This window comes from Stigmatopora nigra, chromosome 3 (genome assembly GCF_051989575.1).
Source record: "Stigmatopora nigra isolate UIUO_SnigA chromosome 3, RoL_Snig_1.1, whole genome shotgun sequence".
In the NCBI taxonomy this organism is placed as follows: Eukaryota; Metazoa; Chordata; class Actinopteri; order Syngnathiformes; family Syngnathidae; genus Stigmatopora; species Stigmatopora nigra.
In genome coordinates, this window is record NC_135510.1 from 406204 (window position 1) to 427592 (window position 21389).

Below are 21389 nucleotides of genomic sequence, written 5' to 3' on the forward strand. Positions count from 1 at the left end.
TAAATGCAAAATGTGTCTTTTCGTAGCGTCTTAGTTCCCATCTTGACTGTTTTATTTCCATCTGTCTTTGTCAGCTCTTTCCTTGTGGCAAGATATCATCTTCCTGTAGCCACTAGTATGAATGAATGTATTTTACTAGGCAAGCTGTAGAAGTGATCATTTGGAAGGGTCAACATTTGCAAAGATTCATAAAATATGATATTAGTTTCCTATGATCTCAAATAATGTGTGAGTTATTTCGAAACAGTACGAATGATCAGTGACATCACAGAAATGGGAAAATCTGTTCTTTCCAAAGCTTGTTACATAATAGTAATCTTTCATATAAAATTGTCTGTTTTAAAAAGATCCATACATATATTTCTCACTGCTTAATCTAACAAAGTTTGCGGGGGGTGCAAGACCCTATCCCAGGCAGCTACAAGACAGCAGACGGGGGACATTCTGAGTTGGTGGACAGTCAAACACAGGGCACAAGGGGACTGCCAACCATTCATTATCACCCTCATACATAGGGGGAATTTAGTGTTCAACCAATGCAAACCCAATGCAAATATATAATGTCATTATCCTGTCAGGAATATTGAGTTGAAAATATTTTTAAAGTAAACTTTTTGATAACTACTCCTATTTCAATTCCTACCTGCTCGAGATCGTTACCGTATGATGCAATATGTTAGAATATAGGCTTTTTGAACTACAATGTTGGCCATCTGGCATTCATCACTCCCGAGCCATTGGCAAGGCTGTTAAATGGTGTTTTCAAAGCGTTCACACCCGCATTCTGTTCCCATTCATATCTGTATAGCTCAAATATGCTGTTTCTTTGAGTATTGAGTGTTTTTGAGGGTTAAAAGCGCTGCGAGCACACGGAAGTAAGATGCCTTGCCACTCGCTTGGCATGTTTTGAATGGATTTACCCTAATGTTTGGAATGCGGCTATTTTTAGGGTGAACGTCCGCTGGGTTGAATGTAATAAGTAGTGTGCCGACAAGAAATAAAACCCACTCAAGCGGTCAGGGCCATACAAAAATAGATTGTTGTGCACAAAGAAGGCGCACCGACTGATTGGGCGCATCGACCATTTTAGTGAAAATACGGTACTTCAATTTGTAGCGATGATAGGTGGATTACGGACGTATTGCCTTACAAATCCAGTCATGTATAAAGGGCCTGCATCATTTCATTTGTACCCGAATTTTGAAAGAAGAAGTTGCTTCAACCACTTCGAAAATAAACACCTGTTGGAACTCTGTGACGACGAACTGCGGTCAAAAGAGATTTGTTGTTGCTAGACAGACAATGGGGGCAAGTGGAGTCTAGGGAGCTTCTCAAGCAGAACGCAACGCTCTCGTGACAATTTCAAACTAAAGTAATGGAATGAATTTAAGCTTAGGGAGTGACAACAACAACATTTATCCTTTGAACAGACAAACTTTCCACCATGAGGACCTGGGAACCTTCACAGATACAGTACTGTCTTACATCAAGTATTGCATGGCTACGGTCACTGTGGAGAAGACCATCCAGGTGTACCCAAACCGGAAACCGTGAATGACCAGCCAGGTGGATGATCAGATCTGGTGACAGGGCAGTCTAAAGTGCAGCTAGCGCCAACCTGAAGAGAGGCACTATGGCTGCCAAAGCAGACCATAAGGGGAAGATAGAAGGGCAACTTGACGACCCCCGAACAATGTGGCAGAGCATACGGACCCTCACCAACTATGAGGGCCGAGCTGCCACTCCTGCGGATTCAGATGCGGCACTGGCAGAGGACCTAAACAACTTTTTTGCCCGCTTTGAGTCCCAAACCCACCACCCAGTCACAACAGATCAACTTCGAGTACTTCCCACGCAAAGCTTGGGAAGAACCCCCACCCCACTCATTGTGGAGGTAGTGGATGTGAGAAGTGTGTTCCGAGCAGTCAACCCCCGGAAGGCCACAGGACCAGATGAAATACCAAGCTAAGTACTCAAGCCCTGTCCTGACCAATTAGCACCAGTCTTCATGGCCATTTTCAACCTTTCACTGGACAACGTCCCAGCCTGTCTGAAATCGCCATCATCATCCCAGTACCCAAGAATTCAACCTCTAACAATCTGGGAAACTACCGCCCAGTAGTCCTCACACCTATCATCACAAAGTGCTATGAAAAATTGGTACTGAAATACATCAAAGTCTGTCTTCCCCTCATCCACAAACCACATCAGTTTGCTTATCGGCCGAAATTATCCACCGAAGAGCCAATAACCACCGCCTTCCATGGTGCACTGAGCCACCTTGAGCAAAGAGGGAGGCATGTCAGAATGCTTATCTTCGAGTACAGCTCAGCCTTTAACACCATAAGACCTTTCCCCGTTCTTATCACCAAGTTGGACAACCTGGGGCTCTCACCTTCCAAGTGCCCCTGGAGTGATGACTTTCTGATCAACTGATCCCGGCATGTGAAGCTAGTTCGCCACCTCTCATCTCCCCGAACGCTCAGCACCGGCTCGCCACAAGGGAGCATAATAAAATACAATACGCATCCCGGCTTCCACCACTTCAACTTGATGCCACATGGAAGGTGCTACAGAGTCATAACTGCCAAGACAAACAGACTCAAGGATATCCAAAGAGCTGTCACCATACTCCACTTGAGTTCTGCACCGAGGATCTAATCAAGACATAATACTACTACTTATACTACTGTAAGATAAGACAAAGACTCATTGCAATTGTTTGTTCATATTATATTAGTTTTTGTGAGTATAACAGCATCGTGGTCATCCTTATGGCTGACATGTCAGCATAAACACCCAACTTTCTGACTGAATAATCAATCCTAGTCTTGTGATTGGGTTGACATGTCATATAAATACTCAACTGTCCGACACTGATCAATTACCTGTTGCCCTGCAAATGACTGTAACGTATCTGTCCAAAGTCCTAGTGACAACTGTCAGTTTTGCCTGTATTTAAGACACACTCACTGGTCATTCGACTAGGGTTGCAAGAACATCGCACTGAACAGGACCCCACTGTAGGAACTCTCACTGTCCACTTTGCAGTCTGGTAATAAACCTATTTTCTATTTAAATTGATCCCACTCTTTCTTAGCCTGCTCCTGAAGTTGTATTTTCAGACCTAACAACTACTTATTTATTACGTTGAGCACTTATTAATTTATCATTATCATATATTGATTTTTTATGTGTTTGTTTGTTGTTGCATCCATAGACTCAGCGAGTGGTGCGCTCTGAACAACTTCGGACGGAACAAGCATGCTTCACTCTGCTGACCTCAATTGGACTGGTTATTTATTCATTTCTTATTTAGTGATTATTTATTTGTCTGTCGGTTGTTATTTGTGCATTATGTGGTAAAAGCTTTAAATCTAATTATATTTGTATAATGACAATAAAAGCATTCAATTCAATTTAGAGAATGGCTACATCGATACCAACTGCCAAGAAGCAGAAATCCCAGGCTTTCCAGAGTGCGTAGAGCATTCTGCCATGATCCGGGACCAGATCTAGAAGGCTGAGCGGGAGAAGATCGACCTGCACGTCATTTGGTTCGATCTCGCCAATGCGTATGGATCTGTCCCACACCTACTGATCAGTTACGCCTTGGAGTTCTTCCACATGCCTCCCTGCATTAAGAAGCTGGTAGCACTGTGCTTTAGCGATCTGCAGATGAGCTTTGCCATCTAGGAATTTGGCCAGAGGTTACCCCCATTGAGGAGCTACATGGACTATGTCACCAGCCTCCTTTAGACAGCAGCATGCGTATCTCGACTGCTAAAGAGTATGGTTGAGTTGACATCGTGGGTTAGGATGAAGATCAAACCCTTCAAATCACGTAGCCTTTCACTCACAAGAGGACTCAGAAACGACAATGCCACCTCTATTGTTGGGGGAGAAAGAATCCCCCTCTTCTCCGAGCAACCCATCAAAAGTCTAGGGCAATAGTACACCGGAGAGCTGTCTGATAAACAGATGGAGAGCACCATCTTGAGACAACTTAGTGATGGGGTGTCAAGGATTGACTAGAGCCAACTCTACGAAAAGTTCAAGGTCTGGTGCTACCAGTTCATACTATACAGAGGGGTAATGTGGCCCTTGACAATGAGCAAGTTCTCCTCATGCAGTGTGAGCAAGATGGATGGAAGAGCCAATTCATGGGGACAGCGTGAATTGGTGGCCAGCCAACCGCAGGGCACAAACAACCCTTCACGCTCACTCATACTTGAGGGCAATTTAGAGTTTCCAATCATCCTACTATGCATGTCTTTGTAATGTGGGAGGAAACCGGAGTACCTGGAGAAAACCCACGCAGGCCCGGGTAGAACATGCAGACTCCAGACAGGTGGGCCGACCTGGATTTGAACCCATGTGCCCCACTGAGGCCGACATGATAACCACACCGATCGCTCGACCGCCCGGTGTCCACTAACGTTAAAGGAAAATCTTTTATTCATTTTTGCTGTATTGACAGTTTACTTTGTATGTGGCATGATTTGTGCGGCGATAAATATATAATCCACTAATATGTTGCCATAAAAGGCGATCAATGATTATCAATTGTCACTGGTTAGGTGACACTTCAAACTCAAGGCCATATCATTTAGTCTTCCCTGAAAGCAAATTATATAAATCGACTTCATGTTTCTTGTTCAAATATCATAATTGAACATTGATCGTCTTGATGCTTGAGATGTTTTTGATTACTGTAAGGTTATCATTATTATATATTTGCTTGCAAAAAGGAATGCTTTGCTTCATTTGGGAATATTAATCATTATATATTTTTGCTTGCAATGAAAAAGGCTTTGCTTTATTTAGAGTTATTGACATTAAAAAAGTCATTTTAATACATCTCTTGCAAGAGTAATGCTTGCTCCTAAGTTGCTCCAGCTGGACTTCTCACAACAATTCTTCACATCGAGCTTCCTTGGGATCCGTAGAACTTTCAACAATTGTTTTGAGAAACATCAACTTCTGAAAGTGGTTGACGTCAAACTCTCTTGGGAAGATCCGGAGGACTTACTATTGTTTTGACTTCTGACAGTGTCGTCCACAACCCTTCAATTCTTTTGAGAACTGAGATGCATGTTGTAAATCTTATGAAATATATAAGCAAGAGAGGCATCGATTTGGCAGAACAATCTAGAACGATGATGAGTCAGGATTGTTTCTCTCTTGCAAGACACCGGTTTTGAGTCAGATGTATGTTTTATTTGTGAGTGCATTTGGGAATCCCTATTGGTGAACCTATCAATTACCATTCTCAAGGGGAATTGCAATCATTAATATGAGCATTTAGCCATACCTGAAGTAGCCAGGTATGTAAGAGAGAATCTTGAAACATGGATAGTGTTTTTGTGAGACAGCCAATTCAATTGAATTGAATGCTTATATTGTCATTATTAGATATAATGAGAGCAATGAAATTAGAGCTCAGTAGAAGGTTCTAAAGTGAGAATCAATGCATACGCGACAATGTTTTCAAAATTAAAATAATGGATAAGGAAATGCATTTACTTGGAAACTTGGTTCTTTGTATTTCGAGTAATTTATTTGCATATATAAAAAATTGGAACCTAAAAATTTTGTATCTAAAGGCATTCGTAAGTAGAGGCATGACAGTCTTGAATTTGAAAAAAAATCTTATTCTATTTTACGCTAAAGTAGGGTGCTGTGAATCCGCATAGAAACTGGTGGGGCTCAGCTGCGCCAACAAGGTTAAGAACCACTGCTCTAAATGAAATAAAAAACTTGATGTAAGTTATTTGTGTGTGGTGGAAGTGTATTTTCTCTTACCTTGTTTGCAGTTGGTGCCACGATAACCAGGAGCACACGCACAGGTGCCATCCTCAGGGGAGCATGAGCCTCCATTCACACAAGCGCAGCTGTAAGAACAGTTGGGCCCCCAATATCCCTCCTCACAAATACTGTCACAATGGACACCTTGGAAACAAACACATGCACAGCAAACTCTTTGATTAGGTTGATCAAATGTATTTCATGTTGGAATAACAACTTTAAAAGACCTTTGATGGAACTGAAGTGTCAACGAATTTAGTGTTCCAAAGAATTTGATGAAAACAGACGGCAGAGCAATTATGAATTAACAGCAAAATTGGATTGGTGTAAACTTTTGGATGGAGAGCTTAGAAAATCAGAAGTAGTTTATTTTTGCATTGACATAACAGGTCTCACAGTCATTGGCTGCTTAAGAATGGAAAACCCCATAAAAGAGTGAATCCCTCACAAGACTAAAGAATGTGCGGTTTCACTGACAGATGCTATTTGGTACTGCGGCACTCAAGACCTATCCTCACTCTTAGCCGTCATCAACGCTGGGGTAAATCCAAACCAGGGGCCGACTGGCCATGCCCAGTGGACCGGTAAAACTATTTATTAAAATAGATATTATTAAAAACATTCTCCTGCGATTGGCTGTCCACATATTGAGGGTGTCACTCGCCTTGTGCCCAAAAGTCAAAAGATAGCTAAGAACCTACATATAGATACACATTATTTTAAAGCAATAAAGGAATACATGTAATTATAAGAAATATTTCTCTTCAATATTAATAATTCCGTTGCTTTACCCCCTGGTTGCACTGCTTCCAGATGTGTTTTTATATTGAAGTATTGAACCAATCATATTTCAGCCATTATTTGTTGCCAGGGTCAGAAATCTGCCCTAAGGCCTTCACAATCAGTTATGCGGGCTCTGCTGCATAAAACAAGTGTCAATAAAACAGTTGCTTTAACCGATCAGATTTTGAGTTGGCGAAAGCAATGCCTTTTCGCAGGCGTAGGGATATGTCATCGCTTTCACCAACTATGATTGGCTAGTGATAAAGTGGACTAGCCAAAGCCAACAAACTGTATCTGGAGCGAGCTGCACAAGCAATTATATTGTTGTGTTGATTTAAAGCTTTTTTCAAAACGAACTATGCCAGAAATATGACAGGACAGCCTCGACTTTTAGCATCAGCTTTGATGGTGATAGAAAAGAAGGAAGAAAGAAAGGAGGAGGGATATTGTGTACAGTTAAAAATGATTTTTGGTGAGTAAAATATGGCAACATTCCTAAATAATATTTCAATTGTGGGCCCGGTTCTGATATCTTAAAAGCTGCAGTGTTTGTATTTAAGCTCCAGTGTTTGTATTTTGTCACTAAATGCTGCTGGGAAGAGATTTTACCCCATTTTAGTGCAATTTTTGCCATTTCGCCATTGACGTCCATCGCTGTCTTTTCCCGTGAAAATCACCCCTCGGCCCGGTTGTAATGTCTGAAAAGCTCCTGTATTTGTATTTAATCATTAAATGCTGCTAGGAAGTGGATTTTACCCGTTAAAGACGCTACGAGAAAATGCACGGACCGCCACTGTATTTTAGCGATGAAATGTTGCAAAAGCAAACAAAGACACTTCATTGCTAATGTGGGAATTACTCAGTCGTAAATGTACTGCAAATTTTGTCAAAAACCAAGATTCCTCAACATAAGATTGAGGTTTATTAACCTTTAATCATTCTCATGTCTCTGTCTTTCATCAGTTTTACAGTTGTGTCCTAAGAGAGTGTCTTAAAGAACAGATCAGAGCAGCCAATGTTCACAGAGGACAGTCTGGAAACTGTAGTACCCACGAGAATCCCAGCACATTAATTCATATTTATACCCAGACAGCCAAATACACACATGCCCGCACACACACACACACACACACACACACACACACGGACACACTCACAGCAGGAGAACACAGGACAAGTGTGCAAATACAAAATTTCTTCATCCCTACTCTATAACTTCCCATAAGAGCTGCTCATTAGGAAGTTCCTTTGACATAGAGTATGACAGAATACGAGAGTGAAGTGTCAGTAGGCATTATGACACAATTAATAAGCACTTTGAGTGGAACCGTAGATGGAAAGCATTTGCTCTGATTTTTAGACTGTATTTAAAGCAGAATCAGGTTCTGGCACGATTCGGATCAGATATTTGCTTACAAATCAGATTAAACATGTAGCATGATGATTAAGTGTTTAATAAATCTGTCTCACTCTGTAGATTTTGGCCTCAAATATTGTGTGGGTATTTTCATGAATAGTACTTTTTCTGCTTGCATAGGTGTTCTAGTTTTTTCCATCTTCTGCACCAGGAATCCTAACTGGGATTGTGAATGCAGCACGACCTAGCTATTCTACGGGCGGTAAGTAAGGTACAGCCTGAACTGGAAGGCAGCCAATCCAATGAAACTACATGAAAGGTACATTGAGACGCTTAATGTCTCATGGCTGTTAAAGTAATTTGAATAGTTTATTATCGCGATGGTGCGCTCCGGCGGGGGAGTAGTTAGCGTGTTGGCCTCATGGTTTTGGTTGAGGGTTCCATCGCAGATTGGTCCTCACTGTGTTTTCATGTTCTGTGCGGGTTTTCTCCGGGTACTCCGGTTTCATCCCACCTCCCAAAAACATGAATGGTGGACTGTTTGACCAATCTAAATTGGTCTTAGATATTAGAGTGAGGGTTGGCTGGCAACCAATGTAGGGTCCGTCACTGACTGGCCAAAATTGGCTGGCATAGACTCCTGGAAAATGAAGGAATAAATGATTTCAATGACTCACCAGGAACCCAAATGAGGAGAACCAGAAAAAAATGCATGGATAGCTGGATCGAATACAACACAAAACATCCATATTCCGTGTTGCAAAACTGGTTTTCCTTTTTGTACATCTGCCTTACGGATAGCATACAAGTCATAAACTGTTAAATGACCACAATAGTAAGACACCATCAAGGAGCGGTAACTTGAGAAGGGAAAATACCATTGATTTAAAGTAGATCGTTTAAAGTAAGGCCGCTGCTCGTAGATATCTTTACGTGAGGCAGATGCAGCAAGAAAGACAGAGAGCCAGGCTGTTCTCAAAACCAACCTCTGGAATACTCAGGAAGCATCTTCTACGCCTGTCTCAAATTTATCTCGTATCTCAAGGCAAAACTTTGCTCAGAATTTTCCTCGTATCTTAAATTTATTGTCAGCTGTAAGTTATCGCATACTTTTCACGTTTACAATATTTGCAATATTTGAGGATTACTGTACTGAGAAACATTACATTTAGAAGAAAAAAAAGACAGATTTACAGCATGACTTACCTTTCCAACCCGTGATACAGCGGCAAGAACCACTTTCTGGATGACAGCCGTCTGAATTTGCACAGTCACATTTCTCTTTGCAGTTCAGACCATATGATCCTTCCTGTGGGCCATAAAAAGGACAAACTTTTGTATAGAAACATTTTAAGTTTCCTTAGGTTTTTAAACAATAATAAAGTTAAATTTTTTTAAAATGATGTGAAGGAGAACATTATTTTAACACTAACCTGACATGCAATGTCACATAATTCATCCCTCCAGCCAGGAGAGCAGGAGCATGTTCCATTAACAGGGTCGCAAGCTGCCCCGTTAACACACTGGCATGTCTGATTGCAGGTTAGACCCCAGGTTCCACTGGAGCATGGAACGGAACAGTCCACTCCCTGCCAACCTAGACCCAAAACCCAATTGATCGTATATTAGTCATAAGCTCTATTTGCATCTCATCCTTTTAAGACTTAAATGACACTCATTGATTTTACTTTTACTTTTTGTTCACTTTTTTAGAAATATGCACTTGGTATTAGTCATGGGGGATAAAACGATAACGGTAATTATAGATAGGTAATTGTTATCGTCATTAATATTAAATACGTTCAATAATAGTCGATAAATTTAAGATGCAATTTAAGATTATAGTAATACCTCGACATACGAGTGCCCCGAGTAATTTGAGATACGAGTAAAGTTTCGAGGAAATATTTACCTTGAGATACGAGACACATTTTGATATACAAGTATACAACCAGCTTGTAGCAGACGCAAGGCTGCTTTTGAGAACAACATGGGCACTGTCTTTCCGTCGCAATGCTGTGTAATGTCTCTATGAGCACTGACGCAGCGTTACATTTTTTTACATTAAGCTCGTATCTCAAAGTACCACTGTACATCACCTGAACGACAAAACTAACAGAGGCACTGGAGTGACGTGAACGCTAGTTCCTGACCAACGTTGAGGAGAAGAAGGTGGCGAACAGCTAATAATTTAGCAGGGATAGCAGTGAAGTAGAGGATACAGATCATGAAACCAAAAGGACTGTAACACAGTTAAAATGAGATGCAGGACAACACCGAACCTATCCACTTAAAATTACAAAGGAAGTCTTCCTGTTGTGTACTTTGTCTGTATTTATGAATTTGAGATTGAAAAACATTTTTTTGGCCCAATACTGATTATTTCAATGGATATTTGGTGCTTCTTCATTTGCAGTAAAAGTGTAAAAATTGAACTCAACTTATTTCTATGTGTGTGCTTGCACGTTAACACACGGACGCTGTGAGAGAACTGTTTTGCTGCTATTAAACTCCCCAAATTTGCATTATTGACTGTGTGTGTGTGGAAAGTTCTGAGTTTTCCATGGCAAGGCAGCTGAGATGCAACAATGTGGGCCGAATTGAACCATAGTTATGTCAAGTCTATCGATATGTTCAACATAAAAAATCCGTTAACAACGAGCTACCTTGACAGCACTCCACATTGTATCCTCCGTAACCTTCAAGCCTACAGATATACCTTCAAGACATCAGTCCACATGACTCTCAATCCTCTCGCTAACATCAACACGACACATCCCAGAGAGGACATTGATTGGCTAACATAGGGCTTATCTCAAGGCAAGCCTATAAGATAAATTCTAACATTTTAAGACAGCCTGTATTTATTTTCTTACTTGATGAAAATGAGTTACCCCAATTTATGCAAATGATGTTTTACAAAAACCTAAAATGATTGCTGACTATGGTTAATATAGTATAATACTAGTAATAATAGGCGTGATCCTACTTTGTTGTTTTTCAATTTTCGCGACCATGTTTGGTCTACATGATCCGCAATATTCGAGGGATTACTGTTTTGTTACTTTATTTATTTTATTTTGCTCAGCAGTTTTGAAGGCAAATTAATAAAGATAAAGATGCTGGTCCAAATTTCTGCACATTTTATTATAAATTACCCTTAATAGTGTTAGGAGGGATATATCTTATTCCTTATTGCATTACAAAACAACAAAACTTTCATGAATCAGATTTCATCTGCATTTTTGCAAGAGAAGCAACGTAGTAACGTTCATAAATGAATAACGATTAAAGTATTTTTTTTAATTATTTGCAGGATTATGAAGTTTTAAATTTGTAAGACAAAAGATGTGTGATAGTTATCGTGATATTACAAATAGAGCGACTCAACCCACAGCAGGCTGTACTTTATAACTGTGCTGCACAGAAAACTAGAAGGAGAGATTAAATCTTTAAATTGCATGCTGAAAAGGCAATTGATGATAGTTATTAATACTGACACATGGGAAATTTCTTTTATGCATGACATTTAGAAACGTATGTTTCTGACTTTTGAGCAAGAATTTTCTCATTGATTGCTATCAGGTTTCAGCTTCATTGCAACTCAAGGACCGAATCAAATCATTTGGTTTGCTTATTCAATTGCTTGCATATGATGAACTAACTATTTGAAGACATATCCAAAATTATCTTTATCATCAGTTTGAAAAACCTTCACTATAAAAATGTTTCCAAAAAAACAAAAAGGCCATTATAATTTGAGTGGATGCAACAATATGAGACTGTGTTGTAATTGTATAGTGTATAAATAAACTATAAACTCAATTTTCACAATTTGCTTTTTGGATAACTCGAAATAAATAACACATTTTACAACTTGTTCAAATTGTGGTTGTTTAATTTCTCTACCATGTTGGCTTTTTATTACTTAATAAAATAATGGGTGGGAAATAAAATCTTTGTTTCTTATTTTGGTGAAAAAAGATAATGCTAATTCTAATAATGCTGTTCAGATTCGAACACTCTTGTCTAGTGAACATCAACAGTGTCAAGAGGGGACAATAATAACCACAAAAAAAGGAAAACCTTCTTTGCAGCTGCAAGAGCCATCTAAGTGTGAGCATGCAAACTCATTTTGGCAAAAACATGAAGATGTGCAGTTGACTCCATAGAGGCCTGCAGGACAAATAAGAGAGCAGTCTTCACCCTAGAGAAAAATAGAAGTGAAATGGTAATCAGTGTAGCATATATAAATAGGTGGCTAGTGTTATGAGACAGCCAATAATTTGACAATTTATCATTTTTTATGATGAACTGAGGACTATCACATACGACATTGAGTGACAAGTAGCTAAATGACTGGAATAATCTAAAATTAATACAAAACAAAAGTGGGACTTCTCTTCCATACGTTCAACTTCATCCAAAAACAGAATAGATGACAAAGAATGAACGTAGTGGAGTTTAGCACCGACTAGGATTTTAGTTGATGTACTGCCAAGTACACAAAAAGCTACTCTCGCTGCAGTTCTATGTTGATAATGTAGTATGCAATTACCACAAAGCTGCTTGAGGGGCATGGTGCTAAATACGAGGTATTATAAGTATTATTTTTTTGTTTCAAAAGGAAATAACAAGTCAGTGTCATCTTAATCTTTTGCTTCCCATCATTTTAAGCTTAAGTATAAACTGGAGAATGTAAAAAAAATGCCAGGAAAAACACCAAGTACACGCGTTTGTAGAACGTAGAACATTGAAGGCAAAGGTTGGTGTCAATGAGAGAATTTGAAGTGTAACAAACATCAGAAAATGAAGTTGGCTGCGCATATTGATTATCATCAGTTATCAGACAAGGAATGTTGAATTCATATGTAAGACAATTAGCAAGCAATCTTCAAAGAAACTAGATAGAGTGGTACCTAGAGATACAATGTAAATTTGTTCCGTCACTGAGCTCGTATGTTGATTTTCTTGTAACTCAAACAAATGTTTCGCATAGAAATTAACTAAAAACGAAGGAATTTGTTCCAACCTTGTAAAGACATTACACGAGGGAGTTGTGACCAGAGGAACATGAAACGAAGGAGTTGCGGGGAGAGAAAACCCATTATGTTCTTATGAGCAGCCTTTCGTGTCCTCTGTCTGCTTGTATATAAAAAATTTGACTCGTATCTCAAGAGAAATATTTTCCCAAAATTTTACTTGTATCTCAAATTGCTCGTATGTTGGGGCACTCGTATGCCGAGGTACAACTGTATGTTTTTTTGGCATACAGTAATACCTCGACATACGAGCACTTTGAGATATTAGTGAAATTTGGAGCAAATATTTATATATCAAATTTTGATATACGAGCATACAGTGGACGCGAGAGGCTACTCATAAGAACATCATGGGCACTGTCTCTCTAAACGCAACTCTGTCATGTAATGTCTCTACGAGCACTGGAAGGTTGCATTCTTTCCCTTTAGTCAGAACAGAATGGCGGAGCTTGATCGCTAATATGAGAATAGTATACTATTACTCGTTGGGAAGTGGTCGCGCCTTATCCTATTGTGAGGACATTTGTGTGCATCATTTTCGGAATATTTTTAAGAGAAGACAAAAGCAGACAACCCTAAATAGGTTCCTTTTAGCTGCAGCTGAAAGTCAGGGTGGATAAGATTATAATTCCAATATCCTGTATTTGGTGTTTTTTCACAGGGTTGAAAATAATTAATTTGTTTTTAGTTCATTTCTATGGGAAACGTTCATATGAGATAAATAAAAGTAAATCGACATATGAGCTCAGTCCCGGAATGCATTAAGCTCGTATCTTGAGGTACCACTGTATATCTTAATCTCGAGCAAAAAACCTTGAGTTGTTGTCGTGTACAGGGTCTCGCTAAAAAAGATTAAAAACGTTCAGTTTTGTGTGTTCATTCATAATTTACATTGTTTTTACAATATTTTCTTAAAATTGCTTATCCGTATTTAATTTCATGTATTCATAGAGTAATTTATTTGAAGTATGACCCGAAAGGGTCACTTTTGTTCATTTACCCGGTTAACTACTTACATTTCAAAAGATAAAAACATTTCAAGCATTTTTGTACCGAAAATCAACTAAACCAAAATTACATTTCAGTGCACCTTTACACGTCTACCATACAAAGTAATTGAACTATATGCTAATTGTATAAGTCACAAAGCAGGGGCAAATCCTTCATTCGATCATTCACCTACCTTGCCATGCCTCCTCGAAAGGGTTGCTGGAGCCTAACCAAGCTGACTTCAAGTGAAAGGAAACTACATCCTAGACTGGTCGCCAGTCAGCCATATGGCACGTAGATGGACAAACCACAATGCACACTCAATCATACCGCCACCAGTGGGAATTGAGCCCGTGCCAAAGTCAGGTGAGTGAATCTCTACACCACGAGGCGGCTCGAGGAAAATCTCTAAAAATGTATTCTTTATTTTTTTTAACCTACAGCATTTGTCTGCACTTACTATGTAACCCGGAGCACAAGTGCAGATGCCAGTGACGCCATCACAGTCAGCTCCATTAGCACAAGCGCACACTTCTTTGCAGCCTTCACCGTAGAGACCTGCAGGACAGGACTCATTGCAGAATAGTCCTGTCCATCCCGCTGCACAAGTGCAATCTCCTGTCGAAGGGTGACAGCTGGAAGCAAGCAGTACATTAGAAAAATAAGCTTCATATATTATGAATTGTTCACATGTACGATCCAGGAAAAAAGAAAACATGTCCACCTACACTTTGATCATAGTGGGATATAGTTTTTTTGCATTTAACATGAACACATTTTGGTTTTGAAATGAGAATTTGAATGGAAAAGAAAATATATCTTTTTGAAACAGTGAAAATATATACCAGTCAGCACTTTAGTTTAGTCATTTGTTATATTTCCCTGTTAAGCTTCAACCACCCGAATTTCAAATACTAAACCATCACAATTTATGAAAAGTACCTGATTAATACTGAACTAATTTGGTTTAATTTTAACAGCAATTGTGCCATTATTTGGATACAATGTGAAAGGTGTAGAATATGAAGTTTTAAGTTTATATATATATATATATATATATATATATATATATATATATATATATATATATATATATATATATATATATATATATATATATATATATATATATATATATATATATATATATATATATATATATATATATATATATATATATATATATATATATTTATATATGTATATGTATATGTATCTGTATATGTATATGTATATATATATATATATGTATGTATGTATGTATGTATGTATGTATGTATGTATGTATGTATGTATGTATGTATGTATGTATGTATGTATGTATGTATGTATATATATATATATATATATATATATATATATATATATATATATATATATATATATATATATATATATATATATATATATATATATATATATGTATATATATATATATATATATATATATATATATATATATATATATATATATATATATATATATATATATATATATATATACATATATATATATATATATATATATATATATATATATATATATATATATATATATATATATATATATATATATATATATATATATATATATATATATATATATATATAAATATATATATATATATATAAATATATATATATATATATATATATATATATATATATATATATATATATATATATATATATATATATATATATATATATATATATATATATATATATATATATATATATATATATATATATATATATATATATATATATATATATATATATATATATATATATATATATATATATATATATATATATATATATATATATATATATATATATATATATATATATACACATACACATACACACACACACACACTCCGGCAACATGCTTATTTATTTAAATATACATACAAATGCCTTTCCTATTTCTGCATCCTCACCCTCTTGCTACTGTGACAACAAAATTTCCCGAATACGGGATTATCCATAAAGTTATCCAATCCAATCCAATATATATTGGGTTACTTAAAGGTTATGTTCACCTGAGTGTGTTTGCAATTTTACAGGGGCAGTCCTTGTCACAGAGGAGTCCATAAATTCCCGCCGGGCAGAAGCGGTCTTGGCAGCTTGCACCCTTGAAGCCCTCATTGCAAAGACAGGCACCATTTATGTGGTAGCATTTAGCCCCATTCTGGCAGTCACATTTGTGGGCGCACTGCGGTCCATAGGTGCCCATTGGACATTCTTCCTGGCACCTGTGGTAGAAAAGTAGAAGGGTCAAATAATCCTCATGAAAACCCAATTTACAGCAGAAGAAGCGTAGCCCTAATTTCCGCTTGCGAGTTTCAGCGTGATTTTTGACGTTTTTATCCTTAGCCATTGTCGTTAGCGTGCAAGAAATTTGCAAATACATGTGTGCAGAAAAACACGAAAGACACGCACCTCTACTTTTTTGATACTTAAAAATTTTAATAAACCGTCGATGTACTTAAGCTCCGAATGTTTAAGCCACCAAGTGGCAAAGATCACAGTATTACTTTTACTTTTATAGTAATATTACTTTGAAGCAAACCTATTCTTACTTGGGCAAAATCTTTAGTTACTCTGGTCATTAAATACTAGCACCAGGGCTTGGTAATAAATAATTGGTAAAAATGATTGCAATATATTTTCCTAAAAATATTTTCAGTTGAACTTCTGCGATATAAACATTTATTTCTGCGCTGAAAAATGCTCAATTATTGGTCCCCGAAGTAAATTATTTGCAATAATTTTCCTTCTTTAGCCATTTTCCTTATCGCGCGAGAAATTTGCAAATGCGCGCACCTCTACTTTTAAACGCATATTACAAAGGTTTCTCAACAAGTTCAAGGTCAAATGCTGTGAGCGTATACAGTGCACACAAACAGAATATGTAATACGTAAATTTAGGGCTAGTTGATTGGCTTAAGCATTTCCCCAACTAAGTTGACCGCACGCATTGCGCATCACTAATCGCAAATTTAAAAAAAACGCAATTTTCTTCTTGATTTGGGATGAGAAACATTGGGACTATAACCCTGACTATTTGGATGTGGTAGGGGAATCATTTAATGCAGGAGTGCTCAATATGTCAATTGCGAAGTTCAACTTGGTAAATCGCATGTCAGTAAAATTTAATATGGCATTTGAGCTGCCAAACACTGCCACCGTGAGTCTAGTTACGCCTACCACACTATGTTGAATCATGCAGTGTTTGAAAGAATATCAGTTTACATAACTGCTGAGCTTTTCCAGTGGCGGAAAAAAAGGTAAATCACACTTTTTTGGCGCTCTGAAAAGTAGAATCTTGGAGAGTTTTAATGGTTAGTAGGCAGATGACGGCCATCTATCTGAATCAGATATTGATTCATTCATTCATTTTCTAGACCGCTTTATCGTCAATAAGGTCGCGGGGGGTGCTCGATCCTATCCCAGCTGACTCTGGGCTAAAGGCAGGAGACACCCTGAATCGGTGGCCAGCCAATCGCAGGGTACAAGAAGACAGACAACCATGCCATAGGTAAGGCTCTGAATTATGGATAATTTTAGAGCTAACAGATACTTCTAGGGAAGAGTGCAGATTTTGCAAAATTGAAATGTAGGCTTCACTAGCAATATTGATTAGGCACTGTGTAATGTTCAACCGTTATTTAAATTAAAGAAGTACAAACAAGAGAATCTTCTACTAATTACTCTAAGTGATGCTGTTCCTACATTGGTTATTATTGTACAGAATGTGAGTGTCTAATAAAAAGTGCTTGTTATGTAGATGATGTGGAGTCGATGGAGATATTCATTCATTCATTCTCTGAATCGCTTTATCCTCACTAGAGTCGTGTGGGTGCTGGAGCCTATCCCAGCTTACTCCGGGTCAGAGGTTGGGGACACCCTGAACCAGTGGCCAGCCGATCACAGGGCATAAAAAGACGGACAACCATGCAAACTTACATAACTAGGGGCAATTTAGAGTCTCCAATCAGCCTAACATGCATGTTTTTAGAATGTGGGAGGAAACCGGGTGGTGGAGCCTATCCCAGCTTACTCCGGGTCAGAGGTTGGGGACAACCTGAATCGGTGGCCACCGTACCGCAGGGCACGAGGCGACAGACAATCACTCACGCTCATACTCAATTTAGAGTGTCTGATATGCCTACCATGCATGTTTTTGAAATGTGGGAGGAAAGCGGAGTACCCAGAGGAAATCCACGCAGAGAACATGCAAACTCCACACAGGTTGGCCGACGTGCTAACTACTCGGCCCAACGGGCCTCCCTGGCAATTCAAGTGAGACAGAAAATAAAAGTAAGTGGTTTACTTAAAGAAAACTGTGCATTTCATCGAGTGTAATCATATTTCTCACCAAATGCAAGGAAATTGTGGGGGAATGAGTCTCCTTGCCATTAGGGGAATTACGCAATCGACCCCCCTAGCCAACAACCGCCAACAACTCTTCGAAGATAATGATTTCACTGCATGTTTCTTTCATTCATTCATCTTCCATACCGCGCATCCTCGAAAGGGTTGCTGGAGCCTAAACTTGTTGACTGGCAAACTACACCCTCGACTGGTCGGTCACCAATCAGCTATGAGGCATACAGAGAGAAGTAGAAAAATCACTCAATTAAATTGGCTTTGAGACCCGGCGGCTGAGTGGTTAGCGCGTCAGCCACACAGCTGTAGGTTTCTGAGTTCAAATCCAGATAGGTCCATCTGTGTGGACTCTACATGTTCTCCCCGGGCCTGCGTGGGCTGGCTCCCATATTCCAAAAACATGCATGATAGGCTGATTGGACACTCGAAATTCCCCCTAGGTATTGGTGTAAGTGTTCATGGTTGTCCGTCTCCTGGTGCTCTGCGATCGGCTGGCCACCGAGTGTCAGGGTGTCCTCTACCTCTGGCCCGGAGTCAGCTGGGATAGCCTCCAGCACCCCCGTGTCCCCACTGAGGATAAAGCAGTTCATAAATGTAATGAATGAATAAATTGTCGTCAGGATCTTTGTGGTATCACTTTCATATCACATTGACTGACTTGAGACTCTTTATCTTCTTTAATTCCATTACAATGTGAACCAAATGGAAGAGAACTCACTCAAGTAATTATTCCTTGTCGGTTCATTTACCTGTCTGGGCCTGAAATAAATGGGTGTAATTTGGTCGACAGTGGGAGTAACGATGGCAAAGGCACAAGAAAAGGATGGAGAGGAAAACGGAAGGGATGTGAGGCTTTACCGTTTGTTTTGGTTATCAGAATTGGAAAAACTGTGAATTTAACATTTAATGGCTCTTTATTTCAATATATTAGCATTATTTTGAGCTAAAATTGCAGTGAATGCTGAGAAATTATTTTCTCAAATACCAAATAACTGAATTGAGTACTCTATATCTGGTTGATATATTTGTTGGAAAGGTTCTGCGGTCGAGGGTTCAGAACCAAGTGTGTCTTTACTGAATGGAGTTCATGTTCTCCCCAGACTGCAGAGGGTGACTTTAGCACTAAGGCCGTAGTGTTTATTTTTTTCCCTCACATATCCGTCTTATTTTCAGAAATTTTATTAAAATGACAGGTATGTTGATCTATTTTTTTCCTAATTTAATTTTTATTTGATATATATCTTTTTATGACTACTTATTTACGTGTGCTCTTTATAGTGAAGCTTTAAATTTCATTATACTTGTATAATGACAAACGCATTCAATTCAATGCTACAATAGTAAAACCCTTTAATTATAGATTGATATTTTGATTTAATTTACTTTGTAAATTATTTTTTCACATTCATTTTTGAATTTATTGCCACTATTTTTATTGATCTCCAATTTATTGTTATTTTGTATTTTTATTTTTGAATTCATAATGATTTTCATTATTTATATATATGTATATATATATATATATATATATATATATATATATATATATATATATATATATATATATATATATATATATATATATATATATATATATATATATATATATATATATATATATATATATATATATATATATATATATATATATATATATATATATATATATATATATATATGTATATGTATATATATATATATATATATATATATATATATATATATATATATATATATATATATATATATATATATATATATCTTTTCATATTTTGTTTTGCATTTATGTAGTATTTCTATTTTTTATGTAATTTCCTATTTTATTTTTTATAATCGTCATATTTTCAGATTTATTGCTTAATCTATTTATTTAATGTGATTTTGGCAGCTTTTGTCCTTCTTATGTAAACACAGCAACTGCACAATTTATATCAATGTCAATTTGAATAATCCACTAAATATCGGATATCTACCAACATTTCAATATCCCTCTAACTTGAAATAAAAAAACAAAGTTAGATGGACAAAACTATGTCAATCTAGAGTAGGATTAATGAAATCCTGGTAACTAGTGCTATAGAGGCTGCTTTCTCCTGTTGGAAAATAGTTAACTGATTTAAATTACATGGGTGGCCCGGCGGCTTAGTGTTTAGCGCGTAGGCCTCACAGTGGGGTTCCTGGGTTCAAATCCAGGTTAGTCCACCTGTGTGGAGTTTGCATGTTCTTTGGACACTCCAAATTGCCCGTGGGTATGTGTGTGCATGAATGATTGTTTGTCTCCTTGTGCCCTGCGATTGGCTGTCCACCAATGCACGAAAGGCAGCCGGGATAGGCTCCAGCACCCCCCATGATCCTAGTGAGGATAAAGTGATTCAGAAAATGAAATGAAATCACATGAATTGATGATGTCATTATCCTCTGCAAATTTCCAGCATGACCAACTTTGGAACACGACACGACAGCATTTTCAAGAAGTAAATAGGGAGGCTTTTCATTAGCGAGATAGAACTCTCATGTCCTATTTGATATACTCTCATCTTTTAAGATCACTTTTTTTGTGTACTATACTTTTTACTATACCTTTCTCCAATGTAGCCAGCCGTGCATTGGCACTGGCCACTGATGTGATCACAGAGGCCTCCATTATGACACGTGCAATCCAAGGAGCAATTGATGCCAAATGAACCAAATTCACAGGGCTGTGCGCATACGGGACCCTAAGGAAGCAGAATGACAAAATCAAACACTGGTTAACTAAACATATATTTTTTAAGAGGCACTGAAGTCATTTGCCAATATTTCAATATTTTTCATGTATAAAATAGGTACAAATGGTCTTTTGGTCGCCGCTCTTTTGGTCCCTTTTGGTCGCAGGTCAAATCGACTTAGATATTAAACAGTACTTAGATATTAAATTCTCTCTCTTAGATATTGAACTCTCTCTTAGATATTAAACTCTCTCTCATGAATATAATTTTGAGAGCTGGCTTCAACAGTAAACTCTCCGTCAT

At 37.7% G+C, this 21389-nt stretch overlaps 1 protein-coding gene across 1 annotated transcript in view; it reads right to left on the reverse strand.

Moving 5' to 3' along the window:
• The window catches only part of LOC144194254 (uncharacterized), a 100913-nt gene that overhangs the window by 19565 nt on the left and 59959 nt on the right, over positions 1–21389 (reverse strand). The window contains exons 8-14 of the mRNA XM_077713183.1: positions 20959–21095; positions 16029–16241; positions 14441–14615; positions 12035–12155; positions 9382–9545; positions 9155–9257; positions 5806–5952 (exon numbers count right to left, since the gene is read on the reverse strand). Of these exons, the coding sequence (XP_077569309.1) occupies positions 5806–5952; positions 9155–9257; positions 9382–9545; positions 12035–12155; positions 14441–14615; positions 16029–16241; positions 20959–21095 (1060 nt within the window). The remainder of the gene's footprint in view (positions 1–5805; positions 5953–9154; positions 9258–9381; positions 9546–12034; positions 12156–14440; positions 14616–16028; positions 16242–20958; positions 21096–21389) is intronic.